Source organism: Caloenas nicobarica, chromosome 1 (genome assembly GCF_036013445.1).
Source record: "Caloenas nicobarica isolate bCalNic1 chromosome 1, bCalNic1.hap1, whole genome shotgun sequence".
NCBI classification, from domain to species: domain Eukaryota; kingdom Metazoa; phylum Chordata; class Aves; order Columbiformes; family Columbidae; genus Caloenas; species Caloenas nicobarica.
In genome coordinates, this window is record NC_088245.1 from 37241265 (window position 1) to 37266473 (window position 25209).

Genomic DNA, 25209 nt, shown 5'->3' on the forward strand with positions numbered 1-25209 from the left:
GATTGATATTGTGCTGTTTCCAACCAGTGATTTAGAGACTACTTAGCAAGTTGTAGTCTTTCTGAGTGTTATTAAACTGTCAAATTTGCCTTTGGGAGATCAGGTATTCTCACTTGCTCTTGCAACACTTGTTCTGCTCTTGCTTTTCTTCAGCTACCTATTTTAGTGTCCTGCTGCAAGTAACCTGGAAGCATGAGACCTGCTAAACAAATGTTATACACTGTTTACTTTTTGGATTTATTGACTGTATCACATCAAGCTGTGAGCTAGAGATCTGTGCTGAATTCATGTATTCCTTAAAGTATTAGATTTCCACTGGGTTTTGATTCTGGTACTTTAATGATTTACATTGTAAAGCAAATACTTAAAATTCTGAATATTTCTGTTAACTGTATATGGTGCAACTCGTAAATTAAGATAAATGCCCAAACAAAAGTCAGTTTCAAGAATTCTAGCCTGCACGGAAAAGCTGTTCTGACTTATTTTCTGTATTGAAAACAATTGTGAGAACAGACTTAAATGTTTCTTTGGAACCAAGGCTTTAGTTTCTTTCTGTTAGTATTTTGAGGAGAACTCAACTTCTTATGTGGCTTGCCCAAGGAACCTAACATAGAATCATGGCGTGCCCTGAGTTGGAAGGAGCCCACAAGGATCATCAAGTCCAACTCCTGACCCTGCATATGACAACCCCACAGTTCACACCATGTGTCTGAGGGTATTGTCCAATCTTTTCTTGAACACTGTCAGGCTTGGGGCTGGGACACCTCCCTGGGGAGCCTGTTCCAGTGCTCTACCACCCTCTGGGTGAAGAACCTTTTCCTAATGTCCAACCTAAACCTCCCTTGGCACATCTTCCTGCCATTCCCTCGGGTTCTGTCATTGGTCACTAAAGAGAAGAGTTCAGCGCCTGCCCTTCTTCCTCCTCCCCTTATGAGGAAGCTGTAGCCACAATGAGGTCTGCCCTCAGTCTCCTCCAAGCTGAACAATCCAAGTGACTTCAGCTGCTCCTCATACGGCTTCCTCTCCAAACCCTTCACCAGCTTCCTAGTCCTCTTCTGGGCGCTCTCTAGCAGCTTAATATCTTTTTATCCTGTGTCACCCAGAACTGCGCACAGTGCTCCAGGTGAGGCCAAATCAGTGCAGAGCAGAGCGGGACAATCCCCTCCCTGCCCGGCTGAAAATGCTGTGCTGGATGCACCCAGGACACAGTTGCCCTTTTGGCTGCCAGGGAACACTGTTGGCTCATGTTCAACCTGCCATCAACCAGAACCCCCGGATCCCTCTCTGCAGAGCTGCTTTCCAGCATCTTGTCTCCCAGTCTGTATGTACAGCCAGGGTTGTCATGTCCCAGGTGCAAAATCTGGCACTTGCTCTTGTTGAACTTAAGCTAAAAGGTAATTTCGTGATCTGTGCTGGGATGTGTTACTTCTTGCCTCCCTACAAAGGTGAACGGAATGGTTCTCTGCACTTGAAACTGAAGTGATCCGTGCCCAAGGGAAGTTTGAGTGCAAAGATCCATACTTTTGCTAAGCTTGCAGTAGACATTTTAACAGAGGGACAGATTTTGCGAAGAGCTATCTTGCAGCAGACCTGTGTAAAGGTTTTTGCCTCTGCTTCAGTTTTATTCCTGGATATAGGGCCTCAAATGGAACAGTTGGGAAATATTTTTGGCTCAGACTATGGAAAGAGGGTTTCCAAGCCAAGTGGTTAATGATTGCACCAAAGTTATTCAAAATAAGCCTTCATTTGCAGAACTATTAGCTAAAGCGGTGACTGAAATGGCATATAGGAATATCCTGCTGTTTGCAGTAAAATAGAAGGTTGTCTGACTTGTGAATTGCCTAACTTTCTGCAGGCTTTCAAATTCATGAGTTTCTCAGAAGAAAGCTGTTAAATGCTTCTTAGCAATAGCAGGGCTGGAATGAGAAACTGTGTCTCCAACAGCTTTTTGTACAGGGCTGAAACTCGGTAACACTGATTAGCTTTCTTGTTTCAAGAGTGGGAGGCAAGATGGAAGTGATTCTTATTCCGCCCCCCCAGCCTTGCATGAGGGCGATTTGAACTGATGGGACTTAGACATTGTTAGAGCTTAGGCAGCAAAGGCATTTTTAACTGTTAAACTTGTTCAGGGGGAATACGGTCTGAAAAAAATTCAGAAGCAGGACTGCAAGGAAGTTGTCGGCTGGTTTTTGAAGATGAGACCAGAATCTGTGAAGTTATTGTGTTGGCTGCATACTGCATAAATGTAATTCCTGGAAGAATGCAAGTAAGATTAGAACTTGAAACTACTGAAGTAATACAGTAGTCCCTCATCTAAGGGAGCTTTTGTCCTCTTACAAGAGGTAATATTGTGTTCTCATAAGACTGAAAATGCAAAATGAATCCTGAAATGTGTTTTTAAAAACTCATTTTTCACAATCAGATCTTCTGCTTTTGTGTTTTGTTTGTTTTTCTGTGTATTAGCCTCACCCTTTCTAGTCTTTCGTATTTATTTCATAAAGGGGTTTTCCTTCTTATCTAGATAATTAAAAAACAAGCAAACAAACAAAAGTTCCTAAGCAGAAGAATCTCATCCACTGCTCTCACAAGCTGCTTTGGTCAATCAAATTATGACTGAGGTGCTTTTTCTGTGTTAGAAAGACCTCAGGAAGACTTAGGTGTTACTGAACAACAAAAAAAAAAGCTTAAATGGATGAATACCTATCAGACTTGCTCATGACATAAAACATAATACCTGATTGAGGTTGTGGATAGGGCTTCTACACAGATACATTTTGGTTTTGTTGTATTTATTCCATCAGTTCTAGATTTAAAACACTATGTTTAAAGCAGAGACTGAGTAGCATACATAGTTGTCCCAAGTCTGCTAATCTTGAAACATGGAATCACTGATGATTACACGTGTGAATTTACACGTTGTAGAGTTTATGCTGCACAAAAAGAATGTCTGCCAAAATTACATACAAGGATAGCCTATAACTCCAGTTGTTGTGCTGACTTCTGAATTCAGTGTAATTTGGCAAAGGCCACGTCAGTTTACACCAGTGATCTCTGGAGTTTTGCTATTACAGTAGACTCACGCACTTTGAAAATCTAAGGTGTTGTATGTTAATTATCAAGTGAAACCACTTTTAAAGTACTGTCTTTTCTTTTCAGTGCTTGACTGAATGTATGCACATGCACACAGGCTTTTAGTTCCAGCAGCACTTCTAGACCAGACAGCATATGAACACTGTTAAAAACAGTGTTCCTGTTCCTCTGCAACCCAACAGTAAGAGAAGAGCATCCCTATTATGCTGATGTGCTTGCAAGGCCAAATTCACTTAAATCTGTTGAAGTGTGTTGAACAAAACTTTGCTTTAGCATCATAAAAACATGTATTTCTTTGCAACTCCCTACTGTGAATTAGACAGGAAGATGCTTCTCCATAGCCTGCTAGTGTTTCCTAATTTTTACTCAGATTGCCTCAAGTGTTCTCATTTGTGTTGTTGCTCCATTTAAAGGGTATTCCAGTGTGGAGTAATTCCAACTTTAAAGACCTTGTAGGAGTAAAAGAAAAAGTTTGTATTTTGTATATGCATTAATATCTTAAACTTTCCTAGCCTTGCTGTGGCTTTGGGAATAATACAGCTTGGCATAGATTCAGGAAGGTAAGGCAGGTGTAACCCTCAGCCAGGAAAAGACTGGATTTGTTGTTTCCTACTTTGTTTTGGCACAGTAAAATTGTAGTTATAGATGCTAAGATGATTTTTTTTGTTTTTTAAAGGTCAGGAAAAGTCATTTGCCACTCCCTGACAGTTCTTCAGAAATGATGGCTTAGAGACAGATAAAACTGGTGTTAGACTTTTTCCATGTGTGACTTTGTGTTGGTAGGACTGTTGCTTCTCTTTTTTTTTTTTTTTTTTTTCATTAATCGGGTACCTTCAGTTTAGCAAAGAAAATCAGGAAGATGATGACATGTGGCTGTGAGGGCTGACTATACATATAATACCTTATTTCCTGGCTACTTCTGCATACTTTCCAAAAGAATCAGGAGGATGGTAAAACCAGCAGTTTCAGGCCATATTGGGATTTTGTGCATATTCAGGAATCAATCTAAAATGTGGTAGCTTCATAGTGCCTGAAATGCTATTATGGATACATTGCAACTGGAACTAACTTGGTCTGTATAAAATATAAGAATTTCAGCGTAAATGGAAATTATTTGGAAGAAGTTGAGTCAGGGTACAGCAACTCTTTTATTGTAACATCCTTTTGAGATTTCTTCATATTGGCTTTTGTTCTAATTTCAGTGTAAATACCAAAATGTACTTTCTGACCAGTGCCTGTGTGTTGATGTGATTTGTTCATATTATTAGCTGTGACAATCTTCCATTTTTTAAACTTTTTTTGAAGGAGAAATTTGTCCAGAGTGTGGGTTGGTTGTTTTTTTTAGATGACTTTATTTTATATAATGCAATAATAAGTAGATCGAAATAAACGGAAGTTTTATTTTACTAGGGGAACATGAATGTGGCAGCTCTATTCAAAGAAATCTTACCGTCCAGGAGGCAGCTGCATATTTAAAAGTAAGCAAATGTGGTATTTTTCATTGGTTGTATGTAACATTTATACAAGTTGCAACTTGTAAGGCCTGATTACATATCTAGTGTATTGATTAAATTTGACTTAATATTGAATGTTGTTTGGAAATATTTGGAATTGATATCTGTAACACGTGCTACTTATGATTGTTATTTGGGGATGTAGTGAGGTTTTGGGGGAGAGGGAAAGTGAATGAAATGGCTTAATTGTGATGGAAGTGAAGTTTTTTCACTTTAGTTAAAACACCAGGGCATAATGTGAATTGATGGAAACAGTTGGCCAACACAAAAATCATAAGTTTATGAAATTCAGATCTCTAGAAGCTTGTCCAAAAATCAATATACTGATGCGAGACTTGTAGAAAAGGATACTGTCTTCCTTTCTTTGGGAGGAGAGGCTGATGCATGGATCTGTGCAGTGGACCTGACAGGCAACTGCTGTACGGAGACACCATTCACTAATGCGTTAAATAGAAGTGGTCAAAAAAGGCCTTTTTGTTAATTTGATAGGTATACAGTATTATGAAATCCCATCCTCTCTGCTGTCATTCCCCTACCTTGCTCCCCAAATAAAAGATGACTCTTGCCTCGTCTTGACAGCTGTAGGGTTTATTTTAGCCCACATTGGTGTACCCTTCAGTGGAAAACTACTTGAAGCTTTTAAAAGGCTGAGAGAGTATAAGATTTCTTTGGTTGTATGGAGGGGGGAGTTAAACTGATGTGAGTTTAAATATACAAATTATAGAAATCTTTCATTTTGGCAAATGTTTACATAGTAGACAAAAAGGGACAATGTTAAGAGCATCCTGAAGAAGCTGGTAATACTGTTTTATCGTTTGGCAGTATTATTCTATATCTGTTAAACCCAGTGCATTGTGAGAATACATTGGAAAAAATTAGGTTGATGTCAGATAACTGAGGGTCTTCCCCATCTATTGTGCTGAAAGAATGCCAGCTGTTATCATAACAACCGCCTTAGCTCTGATAAGCTCAAATTTCATATGAAAATTTGTCACTTGGTATGAAGTCTTGTTTAACCCTCCAGTTCCTCGTTTTGCGAGTATAAATGTAACTCCTTTGCAGAATTTCAATGTTCAGTGATAAAACTTTAATATTTTACTCTCAAAGTGAAAATTAAATAGTTACTGGGTTTGTTTTTGTTTGTTTTTTTTTTTTTTCTGAGGTGCTTATCCTGTAATTCCAGGCCAGTTACGTTATGGGAAGTTCAAAGGAAAGATGGAGATAAATCTTTTTGGAGAGTGTAATTTCAAATATGATAGTAACTTCTGGTTTTCCTTTTCTTTTTCTGCAAAAGAACATGCAAGATGAACTATGGGGACAGCCTTAGCTCAGATAGCCGTGAATTTTCTCCTATGATAGTTGATACCAACCAATTAAAAAAAAAGTCTGTTTCCGTATAGTAATATCAGTTCTTGAACTACAAACACTGGACTATTTGCAAAACTATCAGTTAAAATTGATTTTCCTCAAGCTTCTTAAAAAAAAATAATTAAAAAAGACCTGAACTGCTTTAATGGGACCCATTGTCAGCTGGGTATATTATCTAGTTTCAGTTTTACTCTTGAAGTAGATTTTCAATGGGCACCACCTAGTGGCTGAATAATTCTTGCTGTAGATTAGAATTCGTGAAACAACGGGTGTGGTGTGAGTTTTCAAACAGTCCTTAAGTTATGCTAGTAAGTCTGATAGCTGCTCATAGTGTGTATAGATTCACTTGTAGTGAACATTCGTGCAAATTCTGAAGAATAAATAACAAAATCGCATAGTTTTGGTTACTAATCTGTGCAGTCTTTGAATTTTATCATGATGTGATAACTTTCTGGTTATTTATGCAGTTACTCATTAGTATTTGTCTTTTGGCAGAATTTAGATCCAGAATATGAAAGTGTACTTAACACAGCATTACAATGGATCTTGAGTAGTGGAGAAGATGTTGGCATAAAGTAAGTGGTCTTTATTTCTTAACTTTATTTCTTTTGACAGAATTGATCCTTTTTCACTAATACTGTATATTTTTGAATAGGTGTCTCAGCAGTGACCCTGATGAGATGGATGTCACTAATGTGACAGATGTGAAGTATCTGGAATCCACTAGTCCAAAGATGTCTTTCAGGTGTCGTTTTCGACGTGCGTTTGTTAATGTAACTCACAGATTATCAATATTGCTTTTGGGTAAGTTAATTTTAAAAATTTAACTTTTTTGTTATAACTTGTAAGTACGTGGGGAAAAGTAAACACCATGTTTAGAGAAAGCTTTTATTCAACCATAAAACCTGGAGTTTCTACCAGTATCTTGATTACAATGCAGCTCTGTTGCACCACTGTATTTTCACATTAGTTACTATCATCTGCTGTCAGCTGAACTTAATCCTTCCTTGGGAACTCCGTCTTTTTCCCCGACAAAGCAATACCTTGTGGCTTTCAAAAATTCCAGTAAAAAGACAGTATAGCCTTAATTTTGAGGCTAGTTCACTGTTGGTACAGGAGCTTTGGAAACATAACTACAGAAGAGATGATTTTCCTAGTTTTAGGAAAAGTTGGATACCCAACATGGTTATCACAAAAAAATTCTTACTTCTGTGGCTATGTTGTAAAAATGTATCTAATCCTTCAGTAAGAATTACTCATTTAGTCTTTGACAGCTCTCTAGTTAAGTTTCAAATTCTTTCAAATTAATTTAATCCTTAACCGTGCTGAAAACTGTGCAGCATAAAAATGCGGTGCAGCTGAGTGCAGACACTTCTTTCCATGTGGCTGGTTACAAATACTGAAGATGCAGAGTTCATCTCATGCACCCATTGAATATTTAATAAATTGTTTATCCCAGTATCTTAACAACTTCATGCTTATGAGCAGACCTGAGATCTCCTTCACTAGCCTTTTGAAAAACCAAAAAAATCAAGGGCAAACTGTCCCAGATTGGCATCTTTCAGATAATAGTGGATACGAGCATGGAATTGAGATGCAGAGATGAAACTGAGTAAATTACTCCATGTCTCAGCTTTCTCATCTGTAATTAAGGTTAATATGGAGCACCTTTTCAAAAATAAACTATTGTATGAATGTTAGATGTGTTGTCATTAACTGACACCCATTGTGGCCTAAAATGGTGTCTTTCAGTCTCTTTGATGTACCAGTTAACTTTGCCTTGGGATCACTGGTATATGAAACAAACTATGAAACTATAATTTGTGTATGTGTGGTGTTGGTGTTTGTGTTTTGTAGGGTTTTTAATTGTTAAGAGATCACAAGTGTAGTGTTGCCCTCAGCCTGAGACAGAAGAAAGAATAAGATTTTTATTTTCAGTTTGGACTGCTGGCCTTCCGAAGTAGATTGTCCTTTTTGGGAATAATCTTTAAAGAAAAAGAGCATGCAGTACTTTGTTGCAAGAAATACAAATTTGTAGTTGAACTGAAGCAGTCCAAGTTAATTAGTTTGAGAGTTGGGGTGGTTCAGCCTGGAGAACACTCAGAACCTTATAGCAGCCTTCCAGTACCTAAAGGGGACCAACAAGAAAACTGAAGAGGGACTCTTTACAAGGGCAGGTAGTGATAGGACAAGGGGTAATGGCTTTAAACTGAAAGAGGGTACATTTTAATAGAAGGTACATTAGCTGGAAGGAAGAAATTCTTCGCCATGAGTGTGGTGAGGCATTGGAACAGGCTGCCCAGAGCAGCTGTGGATGCCCCATCCCTGGCAGTGTTCAAGGCCAGGTTGGATGGGGCTTTGAGCAACCTGGTCTAGTGGAAGGTGTCCCTGCCATGGCAGGGGAGTTGGAACTACATGATCTTTAATGTCTCTTCTAACCCAAACTGTTCTATGATTCTGTGATATCTAAAGCATGTGACTTGTCTATGAATTCATTAATATTGTGCATTTTAAAGTCTTAACATGTTCTAATTGTCAGTTTATGTGACTTCTGATATGACTTTGAATTTTTCCAATAGAATTGGTTTATTATTTTTCTTCAAGAATGGGTAAAATTTCAAACCACAGTCATGGGATACCAGGCTGTTGTTAAAACAATGACATGTTTTTTTAAAGGTAACTGCTCATCAGAGTTCAAGACTTTGTGTTGCTGCGTTAGTAAAATAGAAGATATTGATAGCGAGTACAGTGTATTTCACTAGCTTTGAACTTAAAGTACTTCAAAATGTTAGCTAATTCAACCAACTTCTCAAGTATGTGCTATAAATTTAGTTAAATAACCAATGTTCTAGTACTGTTTAAAGAGTATTATACATCTTAATGCAGGTGTAGCAATGGTTTGGGGAGTCTTGCACTACATGAAATACCGTTGGGCAAAAGAGGAAGAAGAAACGAGGCAAATGTATGATATGGTGGTAAAAATCATAGGTATGGCTTCTTGAGTCACATCTATCTGTATCACCTCTGTATAAGCTTTCAAAGTACTAATATTAATTCAGTTATGTTTTCTGCCTGTTTACCTGTCAGTCACCATGCTGTTAGAGCTCTTAGTCAAATGTGTGGTTCATATGTTTTGTTTCTCTTTTTTTTTAAAAAAAAAAATCCTTTAAACCTCATCCAAGCTTTTGGTATAAAGATTGTAATTTCTGAAAAACATCAGCACGGCTGTAATAAATTCTCATTGACTTGGTGGTATTTCATCTTACTATTGAAAACAAATATAAATGCGATGTTTGACTAGAAGTATAGACATGTTGTTTTCTGTATCTGTTTTTTCAGCCATCTTTAGCTAAAATACGTACTCCTAAAATGTGTGTTAGGTCTCAGTTCCATCCTTAATGGCATTTCATAGAAAAAGCAGCTTTTTAATTAGTCACTTTGAGCAGAAATTTATAACACTAAAAGAGAATGCATAATAGACTTCTCAAATATTGCCTTTCTACTTGAAGCCACAATGTTTTCAGTAGTTTTTAAGCTCTGTTTTGGGATGAAATTTTACTTGTCTTATTACTTTCGTGCATGGCTATCATCATAAATACAAAGATGGTAGACAAATGTAGCTGTTTTCCTGTTTTTAACATTTTTCCTACCTTTTTTGTTTGCAAATCAAGTTTTGTTGGGGTGGTGGGAAAGCACCTCATTTTCAAAGGTGGCTGTCTTTGCTAGCAGTTAAAAGTACCATTCAAGAGGAACTGCAAGAACTCTTTCTTTATTCCAGGGTGATTTGGGGTAGTTGAAGGCACTGTGTGTGGTTAGTTTTCTTGATTTGCCTTCAGCATGGTTAGGAAGAAAAATAATTCAAAAATGCCAAAACCACCCTAAATACTGAAATTGGGGGGGGTCTTCAGGGTAGCTGTGCATTGCCAGAATTGATGTTTTTCTCGATGTTTGCATGAACTACATAGTTACCAGGTTTTTTTTATGGTATCCTCAGATGTTCTAAGAAGTCACAGTGAGGCGTGTTCTGAAAACAAAGACTTGCAGCCTTACATGCCTATTTTACACGTGCGTGATTCTCTAATACCACCTCAGGACAGGTATGTTCTCACTGGAAGTACTGAATTTCTTTATATGTAAGTAAGGAAAAATAGTAAAAACAAACTGGTCAATTAATTAAGTTAGTTTCAGTAGGCTGCGTTGTGTACTATTTTGGAGATTCTTATTGATTCAGGTGGGGGTAAAAAACATTGGATTTCTCTTACATGCTGGATGTCAGCTGTGCAGGTTGTTATAATGCTAACTTTGTAATCCTTGCTTCAATTTTTAAGGAAGAAAATGAAGAAAGTCTGGAATAGAGCAGTTGATTTTCTGGCAGCAAATGAATCTAGAGTTCGCACAGAGACACGAAGAATAGGCGGTGCTGAGTTCTTGGTTTGGAAATGGATGCAACCTTCTGCAGCATCTGATAAAACTTTAGTAATACCATCCAAAGTGTGGCAAGGCCAAGGTATTGAAGTTTAGTTATATTTTGCAAATATAATTGTTTAAATTTCTGTATCTGGCTTCTAGATGGTATTATGTTGATTGAACATGAAAGACTTCTCTCACACCTTTAAGTATTCTTGTGAACTGTCAGAGCTATGTCTCTATCTTGTTGTTCAATAGACTTAGTTTTTCTGTGCATTCAGTGTCTGCCTTGTTTTCAAGCAAAAAGAGCTTTTCTGTGATAGCTACTGCAGAAATACAGCAGAGGATGTGTAGTCCAAGTGAGTTGCTTGTTCCTTTGAATGAATTTAAAAGAAATACTCTTTAGTTGGTCAAATTCTGACATGTCTTACTTGAAGTAATATAATTGGTTGTGTCTGACAGCAGGTAAATTGGAGCTTGTAGGCTTGAGTTTACTCCTGTTATCAGTCAGGTGTGTAAAGACAAGAGTTTGGAGGAAGAAATGTTTGTTTACTTCGAAAGGGAAACTGCTAGGACAAAAGACTCCTCAATCAGCAGAACATGGATTTTGAGCACCTGCTAGTATTGCTTCATTTATGTCATAAATGTTGTTCTACGCTGCATTTGTATTTCAAGCTCTATGGTGCAGCAAAGCCTTTGCTTTAGTAGAGGAGGCTGTCATACGTGGTTTTTGCAGTGATTTGTCACTTTTCAGCTTCTGTTATGGAGCCATGTGGCAAGAATCGAGTGTGTCTGCAGTTGTCATCTTTTCCTACTTTTTCTTTCTACTTTCCTTCATGTTAAGCTTCAGGTTTGTGGGTGTGTGGGTTGTTTTTTTTTTTTTGAGGGGATGAGGTTTCAATGAAAACTTGAAACTATAAGACTTGAATTCTAGCTTGCAATATAAAAAAAATAGTCATTTGTATCAATGAGTTGGAAGGTAAATGTTTAAAGTCAAATTTTAATTGCCAGTTGTTTAAAAGTTGTGACTCTTAGAGTCTGTCTTGCCTTATGTTATTCTGTAATGCTGTATTATCTCTCCAGTGGGACTGAAATAAATACTGTGCAGAATCCTGGTTTCTAACTCATCAGTTTATTTTGATGGTGAGGGAGGAGGGAGTAGTTGCTTCTCCAGTTTTTAGTTCAGCTTTTTAAATTGCTTGTTATCAAGGTTGTATTGTGCATTATTTCTACAGCATTGAACTAGATGCTGAAAAAAGCCTAGTTAAAAAAACAAATAGACTTTCTGCCCTTTCTAGTCCCACTTAAATTAAAAACTCCCACTGGCAAGCAACTGCGATCTCATCTGGAGTTCTGGAATATGCTAATTTTGGTCTTGGTTTAGCTAATGTAAGTAGTAATAAGCTTCCTTTTGCTTTTTACTGGTATACATTTTTACTTGTAAGAAACAATATTTTTATTGTTTCCTATAAAAGAGGGTACAGTTTAAAGTAGCTCCTTCCAATGTGATTATTTCCTTTCCAAAGACAGAGCTTCCTTGTGGCCTGGAACATTTCTACTGTAGCAAGCTTGGTCGCCCAAATAAAAGTACTGCTAACATTCTGGTTTTGCCCCAGTCCACTTGCATGTTTCATAAGTTCTATGTATGCTTCCAGCCCTCAGGTCTTAAATTTAGCTTTCCTGTAAGTTCAAAGCAAAACCGAACAATTCTCTTTGTCAACTTGAAATGCCAAATATTTTGAGACATTTGCAGATACTTGTCATATTATCTGATGAGGGTCTTGGTTGTCTTGGGACCCATTTCTTGCTTGTCTATGTAAAATGTTATTTTGGGATATCATTATATACCTAAAGTTATGCTGCTGGTTTTAGCATTATGTTTCCCACTTTAAGTCATTCCTTGGAAATGAGGGCTTCTTTTTTTAAAATGCTTTGTAAATAATACGACAGGCTTGAGGTTCAGCAGTCATTGCCTTGTAGTAGTAGTAGTAACCTGAAATTCTGCTGTGACAACTGTATTGCATGATTTCAGTTTCTCAGGATTTTAGTGCGAAGGGTAACTTTATTCTGAGAGTTGCAGAGCCTTCTCCTTGTAGGACATGGTCCATTACGGATGCACAAGTGCTTTAGGTGCAGTGCAGAAATGGTGGGTTTTGTCAACAACTGTCTATGTTCCATCTTTGTGATACTGTTATGATTGATTTTTTTTCAAACACTTAAGTTGAATGTAGCTTCTGCAAACTATGTATATTAGAAAGCTGAATCTTCTGTGTAGTTTATTGTTCAGTACCGGCTGTGAAACCTGACACTTGAGTTCTGGAACTTCTCGTTTATTACTTATTTGCTCTCAGTTTTTCTTGTCCTTTTTGGTTACCATATAGATCACTCCATAACATTCTGTCCTGTGTTAGAAATCTGACTGGATTTTCCTTCATCTGAAAGACTTCTCAGTGTGTGTGGTAGCTCAGGTGCTGCTTTGCTGTATAGAATATACATTCAAGACTCCCAGCAGAACAGTAGTTTCCAAAACTTCCTAGAAAGACAGCAGCTGTAGTAGCTACTGCTAGATCCCACCTGATTTTGAGCATCTGTACCTACTTAAGCATATTGTGAATGTGGACAGCATAATTTTCTCTTAGCTGTAGCTTTTTGCTCTGTGTTGCCTGGGGTATGTACTTCAGACTTTATGCTTTCTGTTGAATAGGGTATGTTAAGACCTGTCCTGTTTCAGTCCTTTTTATAGCAAATTTTCTCCGTTTCTTATTATGTTTGTAGTTCATGAAAGATCTTGGAAGAACCGAAATTGCAGTTCTTAGCTCTAACAGAAGGGCATGGAAATAGGAGTGGCTGAAATTACATAGGTCATTTGGGCTCTGTATACCTCAGTAGTCAGCAGGGAATGCTAATTTTCACATGCAAAGGCTCTTTCTATTTTGCATTCCTTGTTTTCCTATGACTGTTGGAAATAGTTCCATTACATAAGTCTTTTACTTTTTGCACAGCTATTTCTTTCTTGCTGTTAGGAATTCTACATGTATGTGTCGCTTTCTTCATTTTTGGAAGTATAAATCAACTGGAACTAAGTTCGCCCTCCTGTTTTGAGAAGTTCATAAATCTGTTCTTCAAGACTGCTAGATCCTGAGCAAACTCAATATGTACAAAATCAGAATGAACTGTTGGGTTTGAATCTTCTGAATAAATCTCAAGGTCACTTTTTTTCCCCCCCTCTTTTCCCTCTGCGATCTGGTAGTGCTCTGTAGCAGAGCACAATAACTAGAGTATATGCAATTGAAAAAGTAAGCCTCTTGACCCGTCAGTGTGTACTAGGATATTGGTAGACGATAGCGTGCATTTTACAAATGGGACCTGTAGCATGCACGAAGATCTAGGCTCTATTGTCTGTTAGCATCTAGAATTCAAGCATCACTGTGGCATTTTGCCAGGTCCTTCAGGATGCAGCTTGTTTTGACAGACAGTTTGGGAGTTTTTATTTTACTGGGTCAGAATAGAGTCGGGTGGACTTCCTGTGAAATATTACCTACTGGATAGATTAGATGTATCTGTCAAAAAAAAAAAAGGTAAACTCATTGTAGGATGATGGACAAATATAAGTGATGCTGTGAAAACAATTGATGAGAGAATTGTCAACTGAAAAACCATGTTGATCATACCAAAGTGTAATTAAATCAGTGGGTAAAAAAAAAATACTTCTAGTGTGTTCAGTTTTCTATTGAAAGAACAGATACTATTGTCCTATCATGCCTTTGATAACTGGAGCTCTAAAAAAAAAAAAAAAAAAAAGGTAGGCAAAGCTCCAATGTAGCTAAGCTAACAGCAGTAGCTAAAGTTCCTTGACAGCTCAGGAGATAAGATAAAGAGGTTCTCTGAAGTGCCACATCTAGGGTGATATTTCATCCTGCAGCGTGGAAGGTAACCTGTTACCTTGGATGAATGACACCCCTCCTCCCCAGCTTGTGAGAATATAATCCTGACTCCATGTTAAAAAAGCAGCTCTATTCTTAACTGTGGAAAATATTTTATGCTTGTTGTAAAATGCTGTATCCATCCCATGCTGGTCTTTTATAACTGAACCTGACAGTATTAAACCCCAAGTCAACCACACTCTCCTCTGGTTATAACATTTAGTAGTATTTTGATTTCAGTTTCTTTTCAGTTTGATTTCCTGTTTACTGAAGAACCTTGTGTTGTGTGAAAGAGTGTAGCTTCAACATTTTCAACTAAATGTTTCATCTTTTCGTTCTTACCTTTGATAAGAAGGGTTAGTGCTTAATAAATTACAGGTATCTGTGGCTTAATGTGAGTAAATCTGTTCTACAAAAACATGGTTACCTATATTTGATGCAAGTCTTCAACCTTATCAGCTGCATCAAATCCACATCTATTGGGCTGGTTTGTAATCCATGGTGGTGATAGTAGAGAATCCCTTCACTGCAAAAATACAGTAGTAATTCAGGACATTTAGAAAGGTATACTATTTCTTAGATGTTAATTTTTAAGTCTGTGCAAGAGCAAAGTCTTCCATCATAGACATATTCCAGTCACAGCAATAAAGAAGTTGTTGAAAGCGCTCACTTTTAGCTGTTGCTGTTCTTTGCATCTGGAATGATACAGTCATATTCAGTTTAAGGTAATAAAACCAAGTACATTATGATTGAAATACAAAGTGGCATCTCTTTCTTGAAGTTGCTCACTAGTCCCAAAGGGGAATTTATGAAAGTCCTAGAAATTTTCTTGTCAGTGACTCATTGCACAAAGTTGTGCTTCTGCTTTCCTGTTTCATCTCTACCATTTTACCCTCATCTTGCAAGTTTTACTGTTGAGATGTATTTAGGAAAAGAAATGACAGGTGAGGTGCTTAGTTAATTATGGTGTAGTTTAGACTGGTATCCCAAAAGAATGCCTGCATGCGCTCTTATTGGGAGGAGAATATTTTGTATGCTCCATGCCAGTGTAACTTCTCAGTCAAATGGGTTTGTTGCTTAAACTTCCTCTTTTGGGAGGAACATGGCAGGGGGAGGCGAATTAATTGTTACATGTGTGTAATGAATTTCAAGAGACATCTGTTAACTATGCTATTTTGAATTGTGCTGTGTAGGTACAGCATTACTTTTTCTTTGCCTGTGTCTTTTCTAGCCTCTCCTTTGGGTCCCATTTCTAGCATACATTTTAATGCTTATTACTGTGCTAGCATTTATTTGTACATCTCTGATTTCTGTGGCCATTTATTTCCTTGTACACAAAAACCTCCATCTGAGTTGCAAAACTTTAATTTATGACAACTTTGAGATATTGAGAAAAAGCAGAATTAATCTTTATTTTCATGTACTGCACTGCCCTGGGCCCACTTGCTCTACTAGTATGATGTTACACTAAGTTATTAGAAGATCAGTTTTGCGCCAGTGCTGATGGTGTGCTCTTGCTGAAGTCATCTCTGCAAGCACTTGAGATCTTCCAATCAAGAGCACATCAAGATTATTAGAAATTAGAGCAGTCAAAGCTTGGGTTCTATAGGTATCTGCACTGAAGTGTACATTCCCCATATAGTTACTTTTGCATAGCTCAGTGATGTAGCTGCTGCCTTAAACAACAATGTGGTTTTTTTGGAGTTCATAAACAGCTTGCAGAAATGTTGATCCTCTGGACCTAGGGTCTCTGCAAATAACCTCACCATGCTCTATCCTTGGATTAAAACCATGTGCTGAATAAACTTAGCTATTAATAATCAGCACATAATTTCATCAACCCCACACCTTTTCAGGTCCAGGTCCATGACTAGGCCACCCCAGATCACCTTCTCCAGTATGGTGTGGTGCCCCAGTGTACAATATGCTGGTGACATTTCACCCTCCCCTTGATCTGCTGGAGCCAACCTACATGAGTAAGGTAAGTCCATTTATTTTTCAATGTTGCTTAGTTCTGTAAAGTTTTTATTGTGTACCCTACGTATAACTTTTAATCAAGGGCAAAAAACTTTACAAAACCATGTGCTATTGAAAAAGGACTTGTCCTTAAACTATAGGCAGCTCAGAGATAGATGCAGTGTCACCAGCATATTTAGAAATCTATTCCTAAGAAGAAAAACAGTTGTTACAGATGTTGGTGACTTGGACTCTGTGTGTGTATACTCTAATAAGAACATTTTTAGTTATTTGGGGAACTTATGGTAGGTTCCATATGAGATTTGGAGGCCACCTCTTCTAGTTGGTAATCTTTTTTTTTTTTTCCCCTCAGAAATTTCTTAAGGTGCAAATTTGTCTACGCCATATCTGCAGACTGTGAATTTTCTCTTGGTTAGTGCTTGCCTCTCACATGCGATGTCTTCCATATGACTGAATTTCTTCTGCATGACAGGGTTTTTGGTTTGGTGACATGCAGAAGAGTGGTTCATGTATTCTGGATATACGTGCAAGATTTTAATTTTAAAACATCAGCAGTAAGAAGCACTGACATGTAGTGTCATCTGCCCAAAACTGAGACTTCTAACACTTGGAACGTAACATCTTGAATCTGTCAGGCTTTTCCAAAGTGGGGATTCCAAAGGAGAAGCGTTAGCATCAGTTTGGAACATCATTTTGTCTTGTCGAGATCTTTAATCATATGTTTAAACTCTTGAATCTACTCATCCCAAGTCTTCAAAGCAAAACTTCCTTCAAGCCTTGGAGGTTGTTTTACCAAGTTATCCCCTTCCATTTCTGTTGCTACTTTGTTGGCCCTTCTCAAGGTGTGGAACTACCTTATCTGAATCTGAAGGGCTCCTTTATTCCTTTTCTCATGGTGCAGTCTTCTGTTGCGACTCCCACAAGCAGAACTTGTGAACTTTAGAGAAGTTAATATTTATTTTAGAACTTCAGAGTGCATTTCGTGGGATCATTCAGCTTTGAAAGAGTTATTCCGTCACTTTTAACTTCCATTTTGCTTCTTACATCTTCTTCTTACGTCTGCTGTTATTGCAATAGAGGTGCAATACAACATCCATCTAAGCGTCTCCCTGTTTCTTAATTAGATGGGCAGTATATTGCCCCAAAAGGAAGAAATGAAAATTCATCGGGTAGTTAAAACTGAATGGTTAAACTGCAGCTCAAAAAATGTGCTCCAGATGTTAAGATATCTGTCTTTTCATGGAGATGTAATGCAAATATTTTCTCTTCATCTGTATGGTATTTTTTTAAATATCCTGAATTCTTTCCATGTACTATGGCCTGGATATAAGGGAGTGCATTATCTTTTAAAATGTACAAGTTGTAAATCTAAAAAATTCAGTTAAGTGTGGTATGTTTTTTTCAGTGCAGAACACAACTGTGGGAAACTTAATTTGCTCGAAGCTTTTCATGTATGAAGGAAAGTATTCTTTTGAGTAAAACCAGAAAAGTTATAATGTATATAGTTGACTTGTTAACTAGATGGTATTATGCCTGTCAATAAATGCTATTAAATTTATTTTTCTTTGTAGCATTTCATCTAGATAGAAGAAATTCACCACCGAACAGCTTGACACCATGTCTAAAGATTCGCAATATGTTTGATCCAGTTATGTAAGTAAAACCAGTTATCCATCTGTATTTCTGTATTCTTTCGGGAGGGTCCATTTTTTTCCTCTGAGTAAAGGGGCAGAGCCCCTTCTCCTGCTTCTCCTGCTCCTCTTCCACGGCAGTATGAATGGCCTAGGAGTGGCCTTCTCCTTGGAACGATGGCCAGTGTCTCTGAGCAGGTGTGAGAAGATGAGTTTATGATTGTGATTTCAGACAGGAGGGTGATGGCAGGCTGCTGGAAGGGCAGGATACACCTCCCCCCCACCTCAGTTACAGATTATTCCATTTGATGGTTAGTGTTGGATTTTCTAATGTGGACCGTAAGACCTGATTTACTGAATATTCGATTGCTAAAGTACTAAATCTGTCCCAAAGGCATGTAACAGAAAATTATGTCAAGTTACAGAGAAACCAGACTCGGTGGGGAAGGATGAGATTGTTGTCAATGTTTAAAAATGATGTGCTTAATTAAATTTTTTATTGTTTGCATAGGGAAATAGGTGATCACTGGCACCTAGCAATTCAAGAAGCAATCTTGGAGAAATGTAGTGATAATGATGGAATTGTTCATATTGCTGTTGACAAAAATTCACGTGAGGTAGGTGTCTTTGCAGTAACATCCTAATGCTTTGTTCATCCTTGTATGTTGGACTTAAAGAAAGGGTTTGGTGGTTTGTTTGTTTTTTCTTAATGCAGGGTTGTGTATATGTGAAGTGTCTCTCTCCAGAGTATGCTGGAAAGGCTTTCAAGGCATTACATGGCTCCTGGTTTGATGGTAAGAACTGGGGGTTTATAACAAACATGGTGGAGATGACAAGATGGGTGCACTTGGAGTTATTTTAAGTGGTGAAGGGTTTTATATATAAAGTATCGAGCTGTAACAAAAACTGGATCTTTTTAGTAGTCATTAACTGGGAAACCAATTTCAGTGTAATGATGTCATTGTGTGTATTACGTCCTGAAGGAAAATGTAATAATGCTGAACTAGGAGGTTTCTCTTTTCCTGTTTCTTTGCCTCATAGGAAAGCTGGTAACAGTAAAATACCTGCGGCTAGATCGATATCATCATCGTTTTCCACAGGCTCTTACTTGTAACACTCCACTGAAGCCATCAAACAAACACATGAACTCTATGTCACATCTGCGTCTTCGGACAGGCACAACTAATTCTCAGGGAAGTTCCTGAGAAGACTTTCTACAACTGCTAGGACTGTTACTTGCAACAGGAGTTTTCCTGTTTGGCTGCCGTCTTCCTTTTTTAGTGCTTTTTGTATGTAATACTTTAATGAATTAAATAAAAGTTCGAACGTTCCAGAAATCTTGTTTCCAAAGGGACTTAGCAATGAGGCAGTAATACTGAGCTGACAAAAGAAAAAAAAAATTGCTTCAGGAAGTTTTTCCGTGACTATAGTAAACCAACGCATTTAAGTTTTGCATGAGGAATACCAACTTCATCATATGTTTTTCAGATGTGGTGACTGTATTTTTGCACCAAGAAGCGTTTTTGATAAATACGAAAGCATGGAGAAATGACGACTTCCTGTATTTTCCATAGTTTCCTGTGAAATAATCTTGTGGGTATTTTGTAACAAACAACCTACAGTTCCTGATGGTGAATAAGTTAAGATTTCTTTTTCAGTCAATTTTAGTTTTTTATTGCTGTATAAGGATCTTTTTCTGCAGCTAGGGTATGGGGAAAGTTAATCTGGCATTAGTGGTTGCATATAAGTGTGAGGGAGAACAAACTGAGTGCGGATGTACTAGACTTTGTATATAAATGTAAATGCTGGTGGTGGCAAAAATGGTTGTGTTCTGTGAGAATGTCTGCATTGAAGCAGTGAATAAGCTTCCTATTTTATTCGAAACCTAATGTTTTATATGGTTTTGGCTGTACCATGACAAGAGGCCAAATACCTTGAAGTGTTAGATACAGGTTAAATATCTTTTATAGGTTTTATATTAAAATACCTGACTATGATTTTGTGTGAAAGGTCTGATACCAATTGTAATGAATTCAAATTTGTGAGCAATAAAGAAGCAATTGGCAGATACTGGAAAAATATTTTGTGAAAAGCTGTATTTATTATTACAATTGCCAGGGCTGTGACAAAATACCATTGGGATTAAGCGACTTTCCCAATACATTATAACTTGTTTTAATGAACCAGTTACCTGTTAAAATTTTAAAAGGTACATGCTTCCTTGCAACAATTTTGGCTGATGTGAACTAGACATACAGCTGGCAGTACATTTTGTGATTCCAGGCTTGTAGACTTACTAACATTTACCTAGAAGTACAAAATTGTTGCAGAGAAGCTTAGTTGCAAATCTAAGATTCTTGGCTTTGCTAATCCCCACTCCTACAACAGTTTTATCATTATCCAGCTGAATATCCTGTAGAAGGTGAGACTGGAAGCACACCAGTCCCACAAATTTTACTGAAATTCACTTTGTAGATATGATGGATTTGCAGCATGAACTTGCACAAAAAATGCACGTTTTTATTACGGTTAAGTAAACATGATGCACACTATTCTGCAACAGAAAATCCTATTGTGCCTTACCTTTGTGCTTTTGTGGGCACCATGTTTATTATTGGAGAGTTTGTTAACTGAAAAATTTTAAATCCTCAGTTTTATGTCTCAGATGCTAATGAATGAGTATATATAATATATAATCAGCCATGCAGAATTCTACTTACCAAGGACAAGTACATATTTTTGATGGGTAAGTAGATTGTGCCAGGTCTGGTAGATTTTGATGAGTTTTACTATATACATATATGTATATGTATAATATACATGTATATGTATTATATATATGTATATAAACTAATGTTGTATTTGATGTGCATCATAGTGATTTGTTAACCTGACCTTAGTGACACCCCATCTTGTGACCTGTTGCAAGAGTGAATGTAAAAATAGTTGTGGCATTTTAAAAGGTCGCCTCGATGCAAATGCATCTATCTTGCTTCTGAAATATATTTCTTGTAAACACTGTACATTTTATTATTGTAATATGTACTATTATGCAGCTTATTTTACCTTGAACTGTTAAGTTGACCAATATCCCTTCCTGCAAGACAGAGGGGAATGTGTATAATACCTGAACATTAGAGAAAAATCAGATGTTTGTTGTAATTTGTCACCCTGTCCTGTAAAAACAAACAAAAAACAAAACCAAACACGAATTAAAGGTTTATTAGGGACTTTTATATGTGTCTCACCTTCTGGATATTTGGATGTCTGTTGGGTTCAAGTACTTTTTTTCATCTAGGGCATGAGGAGGGGAAAATAATTCATCATAGCCACCTAACTTTTAATGTTTGTTAGGATTTGAAGCTGAACAGATGCAGCTGAGCTTCCCATGAATGTGTCAGCTTGACATCTGTCCAGGTCACAGAGGGGGAGATGGGGTGTTACCTTGATTTCTAAGTCCAGGGGAAGGTGATGTTGTCTGATGGGGTGTTTGCAGCTTATTTCTAGTATTTTGAGATAGAAAAAGTCCTCAAATGGATTTGGATAGCCTAACAAAGCGTAGGCTTTTCTTCTGTCATTTTACTCTTCTGTTTTAAAATTGTTTTGGTGATGATTTGTATTGAAAGGTTGTGGGGAAGGAAGACCAAAGAAGGTGCGCTAGTCTGTTATGGACACGCTTCTAGCTCTTCCTTGTGGAAGGAGAATGGGAGGAGGGAGAATTTTATTACAATTCTGCTCTACTTTTTTTTTTTGAGTATATACAAGTGGAGCATTAAGAGCCGTCTTAATTTCGCTGCCTGTGATCAAAGTCCGATCAGTCACTCGGCGTCTGGCCGCCAGTGGGAGCCGCGGGCCGGAGCCGCCGCGCCCCGCAGCGCCGCGGCTGCCGGCGCACAGCGCTGGGCTGCGCGCAGGTAGGTCAGGGCGCGCCGGGGCTGCCGCCCCCCGGGAAGGGGCGCCGGGGCCGTGCGCCCGGCTCTCCCCGCCCGCTTCGGAACAGCAGGAAAATTAATTTAAAAAAAAAAAAAAAAAAAGGCGAGAATGTGCTCGGGCGGTCTGTCCGGGGCGCACCCTTTAAATTAAAGGCGAGCGAGTTCGCGCCGGCTGCCCGGGCGCAGGCCTCCCCCTGCAGCGGTGCCGGGGGCGGCCGCTCCCCGCTCCGCCGGGCCGGGTGTCTCCGCGGTTCATGTTCATATTTGGCGTTGGCCGCCGGTGCCCAGGAATTTCCCGTCATGCTCCCCGGGCGGCGGGCCCGTCACTGCGATCCCGGGGGGCGGGGGGGGGGCCGGGGCCGCTCGCTCGCTCCCTCGGGCCTCTCCTCATGCGCGCTGCGCCGCCGCCGCCGCTCGTCTCCGCGCTCTGCCTGGCGCTGGCGGCCGCCGCAGGAGCCGCAGGTAGGAGCAGCGGCGGGCGCCTGCCCCTCTGCCTCCCCGCCGGCCCCTCCGCCGCGCCGCGGGGAGGGCGGGCCGGGGGCTGCAGCGGGGGCCAGGGGAGGAGCCGCCCCGGCGGCGCGGGGGGCCGGGCCGCACCTGCTGGGGCCGTGGCGGAGGGTGGCGGGGCGGCCGCCGGGCGGTGGGGGGAGGGCGAGGAGCCGGTTCCCGCTGAGGGAGACCCTGCCGGGGTCCCCGCGGCGGGGGGCGGGTTCTGTGCTGGGGTTGGTCTCCGTTTGAGGGAGCGGGGCCCCGGCGAGCTTTGCCCTCCCTCCATCCCGGCCGTGCGGCTGTGCCGTCCCCGGGGCCGCCGCGGCGCCGGGACCCGCGAACACGGCGCGCAGACCCGCGGCTCCGGGTGCCCTTTGCTGTCGCTGCTGCTGCCGCCTCAGAAACGAGGTAAATAGTTTCTGGGATGTACAGCGGAATAGTTGGCTTGGTGAAGCAGCGCTTGACCGAGTGCGTAATTAGTTCAGTTCTGCTGCGGTCGCCTGGTCGGTAAATTGTGCTTCGTTGGTCGGAAAAGCTTAAACTTCACGTACGCATTCAGATTTGAGGGTATTTTTCCCAGGGAGCTCAATGTGCGCGCCTGCCGGGTTTGTTTTTTGTTAACTACTGACAAATGTAGTCGATGCAAAGAATAAAGGATAATTTGTTTCTTGCTGCCCCCTTTCCAAGTTAATGCAGCTGTACTCGGTGCATCTTAATATTCCTGGAAATAGAAATGAAACTCAGTTAACTTCCTGTAATATTTGACAAATTTGCTATAAATGCTGGCTCTTTTGCTTGAGCTGAAATTCCAGTCATCATCCCCTAAGCATAAAGACTCTCTGAAGGCGCAGTTATCTTAAATAGGGGTAACCACATACTAAAAATAACAAATCTGATAATGGGTATCTACAGATAAGGCTAGATGCCTACTATTATCTAGCGATAAACGTCAGCCCTCTGTCAGAGTTCTGACCTTAAATGCAGCTTTTAGGAAAGAATAGAGCCTTATATAGGTCATGCTTTTAGTTCTTTCTCTTTTAAGCTTCCTGTTGTTACTATTAAAATGCTTCTGAAACTGTGCTCTCTTGATAGAAAGATGTCGGAATGCAATATCTGCATAGGCAGATACTTGCCTTATTGATACGGCTTGTTTATGGCAAGCGGTCTGGAAATGGCAGAGCCGGCTCCCCTTGCACTGTGGCACCGAGCCATTCTTCAGAATCTAGTGTTTAATGCTTAGGATTTGTCCTGTTTATGTTCTTGTCCTCCCTGAATTGACACAAGTGCTTGCCGTCTTATTTAATGATGATTCCCAACTTTTTATTGCGCCGCTGCGTGCCTTTGCACTTCGTCATGATTCCTTGTCTGCCAAATTTGGTTGGTAACTGTGCCCTTTAAGTCTGATTCTGGAAGTAGTTTCCATGTGGCTTGTCATCTTAATCAGACGTTTGCTCATAGTTTCTAAAAGAATCGCCTGCCGCCTGTGGACATGGCTTATTTTAGAACAGTATTTCTTAATTGTCTTTTAAAATTTATGTGGGGAATTAAATATGGTGAATAGCTTAATCAGAGTTACTAAATAATCCTAGAATTCTGAGAGGAAAGATTTTTTTTTTTTAATAAAGTTCTGCCTTGATTTCTCAAAACCACTAAAGTTAGTGGAGTTAAGCCATATATAGTTCAGTCCAGAATGTGGTTGGTTGGTCCTTTTCCTGTCTGATGTTTCTTGGAATTTTATAATGCACATTTGAAAAGATCTTTTAGAAGGAAAAAATATTTCTATTTTTCCCAAAAAAGCAGCGTCTTTAATTAAAAAGTAGTGCGTTTGTATATGGGGTAATGTTTCTATATTTGGTAGCAAAGCCATATAAAGCAGTTGATCCTGGACAAAAATAAAATCTTTTGACTGCATGACCTTGCTTATTTTTCCAAGTGGTGGTAGTTACATGCTCTCACAGGGATTTGGTTAATACATATTTTTATGTTTGTACGTACCATAAGATTTCCTTACAGCTGTTCGATAAGGGAAACTGGCACATGAGGAAGATATTTGGTCTTTTGCCCTGGTATTTATGAAGGTATGGGAGGATCTTGTTCACCTACTCATGTTTTGTCAGCTTTGTAAGGTGATACTTATTTCTGTATCATTGGAAGTCCAGCCTACTGATTACATTAGAAATACCAGAAAATGAAATTTCCCTTTTAGGTGGAATGTTGAAGGTTCCTTTGTTATTCACTTTAAAAGATGGAGGAATAGGAGGGAGAAGGTGGAGAGAGGAGGTTGCTCTGTTAAGGATTTAATCTTCTCAGCCAGAAGGTTAAGAAGTCTGCTGTCTGCATCTGACTGGCATCGCTACAAGCTCGCGATGCAGTAAAGCCATCCCATTTTGAGATGGCTTTGTTGAGCTGCATAATTCACGTGAGTGTGTCCTCATTACACAGCAATACTCAAGCAACATGCAGCATTATATAATATTAGTCATAGGTGGGGAATATGACCCTCTTTCCCCCTTTCTATTATTTTTCTTTTTTCATTGAAAGCCAGAGTTTCAGCAGCACCCAGGCTATGAACTTAAGCTGTGGAGGCTTTAGCTGATGGGAAAGTGGGATAAACAATCAGCCTAATTTTAGCTTGGTCTAGCCCTGATTTGTTTAAAGGTTCCTTTAGCCAAAAGACTCCAGAAAAATGGACCAGCAAACTCCTGGTGTATTTATGACAGTGTGTTTAGGAATTAATGTAGAATGAAGTCGTGTACGAATTTATCTTTCCCTGAGTAACTCTGAAGTTGGTAAGCTTGTTTTGGAACAGACTCCAAGGCTAGATGGAAATAGGGTGTTTCTCTGGAATATTTGTGTCCATACATGGAGTTGTTTAGAG

General features: G+C 39.2%; 2 protein-coding genes across 2 annotated transcripts in view; both read left to right on the forward strand.

Annotated features, from left to right (window-relative positions):
• Window positions 1-21131, forward strand: part of LEMD3 (LEM domain containing 3) — a 50179-nt gene extending 29048 nt beyond the window's left edge. The window contains exons 4-13 of the mRNA XM_065634544.1: window positions 4501-4568; window positions 6468-6547; window positions 6628-6776; window positions 8859-8960; window positions 9967-10069; window positions 10301-10479; window positions 17851-17932; window positions 18422-18527; window positions 18626-18704; window positions 18952-21131. Coding sequence (XP_065490616.1) covers window positions 4501-4568; window positions 6468-6547; window positions 6628-6776; window positions 8859-8960; window positions 9967-10069; window positions 10301-10479; window positions 17851-17932; window positions 18422-18527; window positions 18626-18704; window positions 18952-19115 — 1112 coding nt within the window. The 3' untranslated portion in view covers window positions 19116-21131. The remainder of the gene's footprint in view (window positions 1-4500; window positions 4569-6467; window positions 6548-6627; window positions 6777-8858; window positions 8961-9966; window positions 10070-10300; window positions 10480-17850; window positions 17933-18421; window positions 18528-18625; window positions 18705-18951) is intronic.
• A 965-nt stretch (window positions 21132-22096) lies between these two features.
• Window positions 22097-25209, forward strand: part of MSRB3 (methionine sulfoxide reductase B3) — an 88071-nt gene continuing 84958 nt past the window's right edge. Inside the window, 2 exon segments of the mRNA XM_065658266.1 lie at window positions 22097-22191; window positions 22193-22304. Of these exon segments, the coding sequence (XP_065514338.1) occupies window positions 22097-22191; window positions 22193-22304 (207 nt within the window).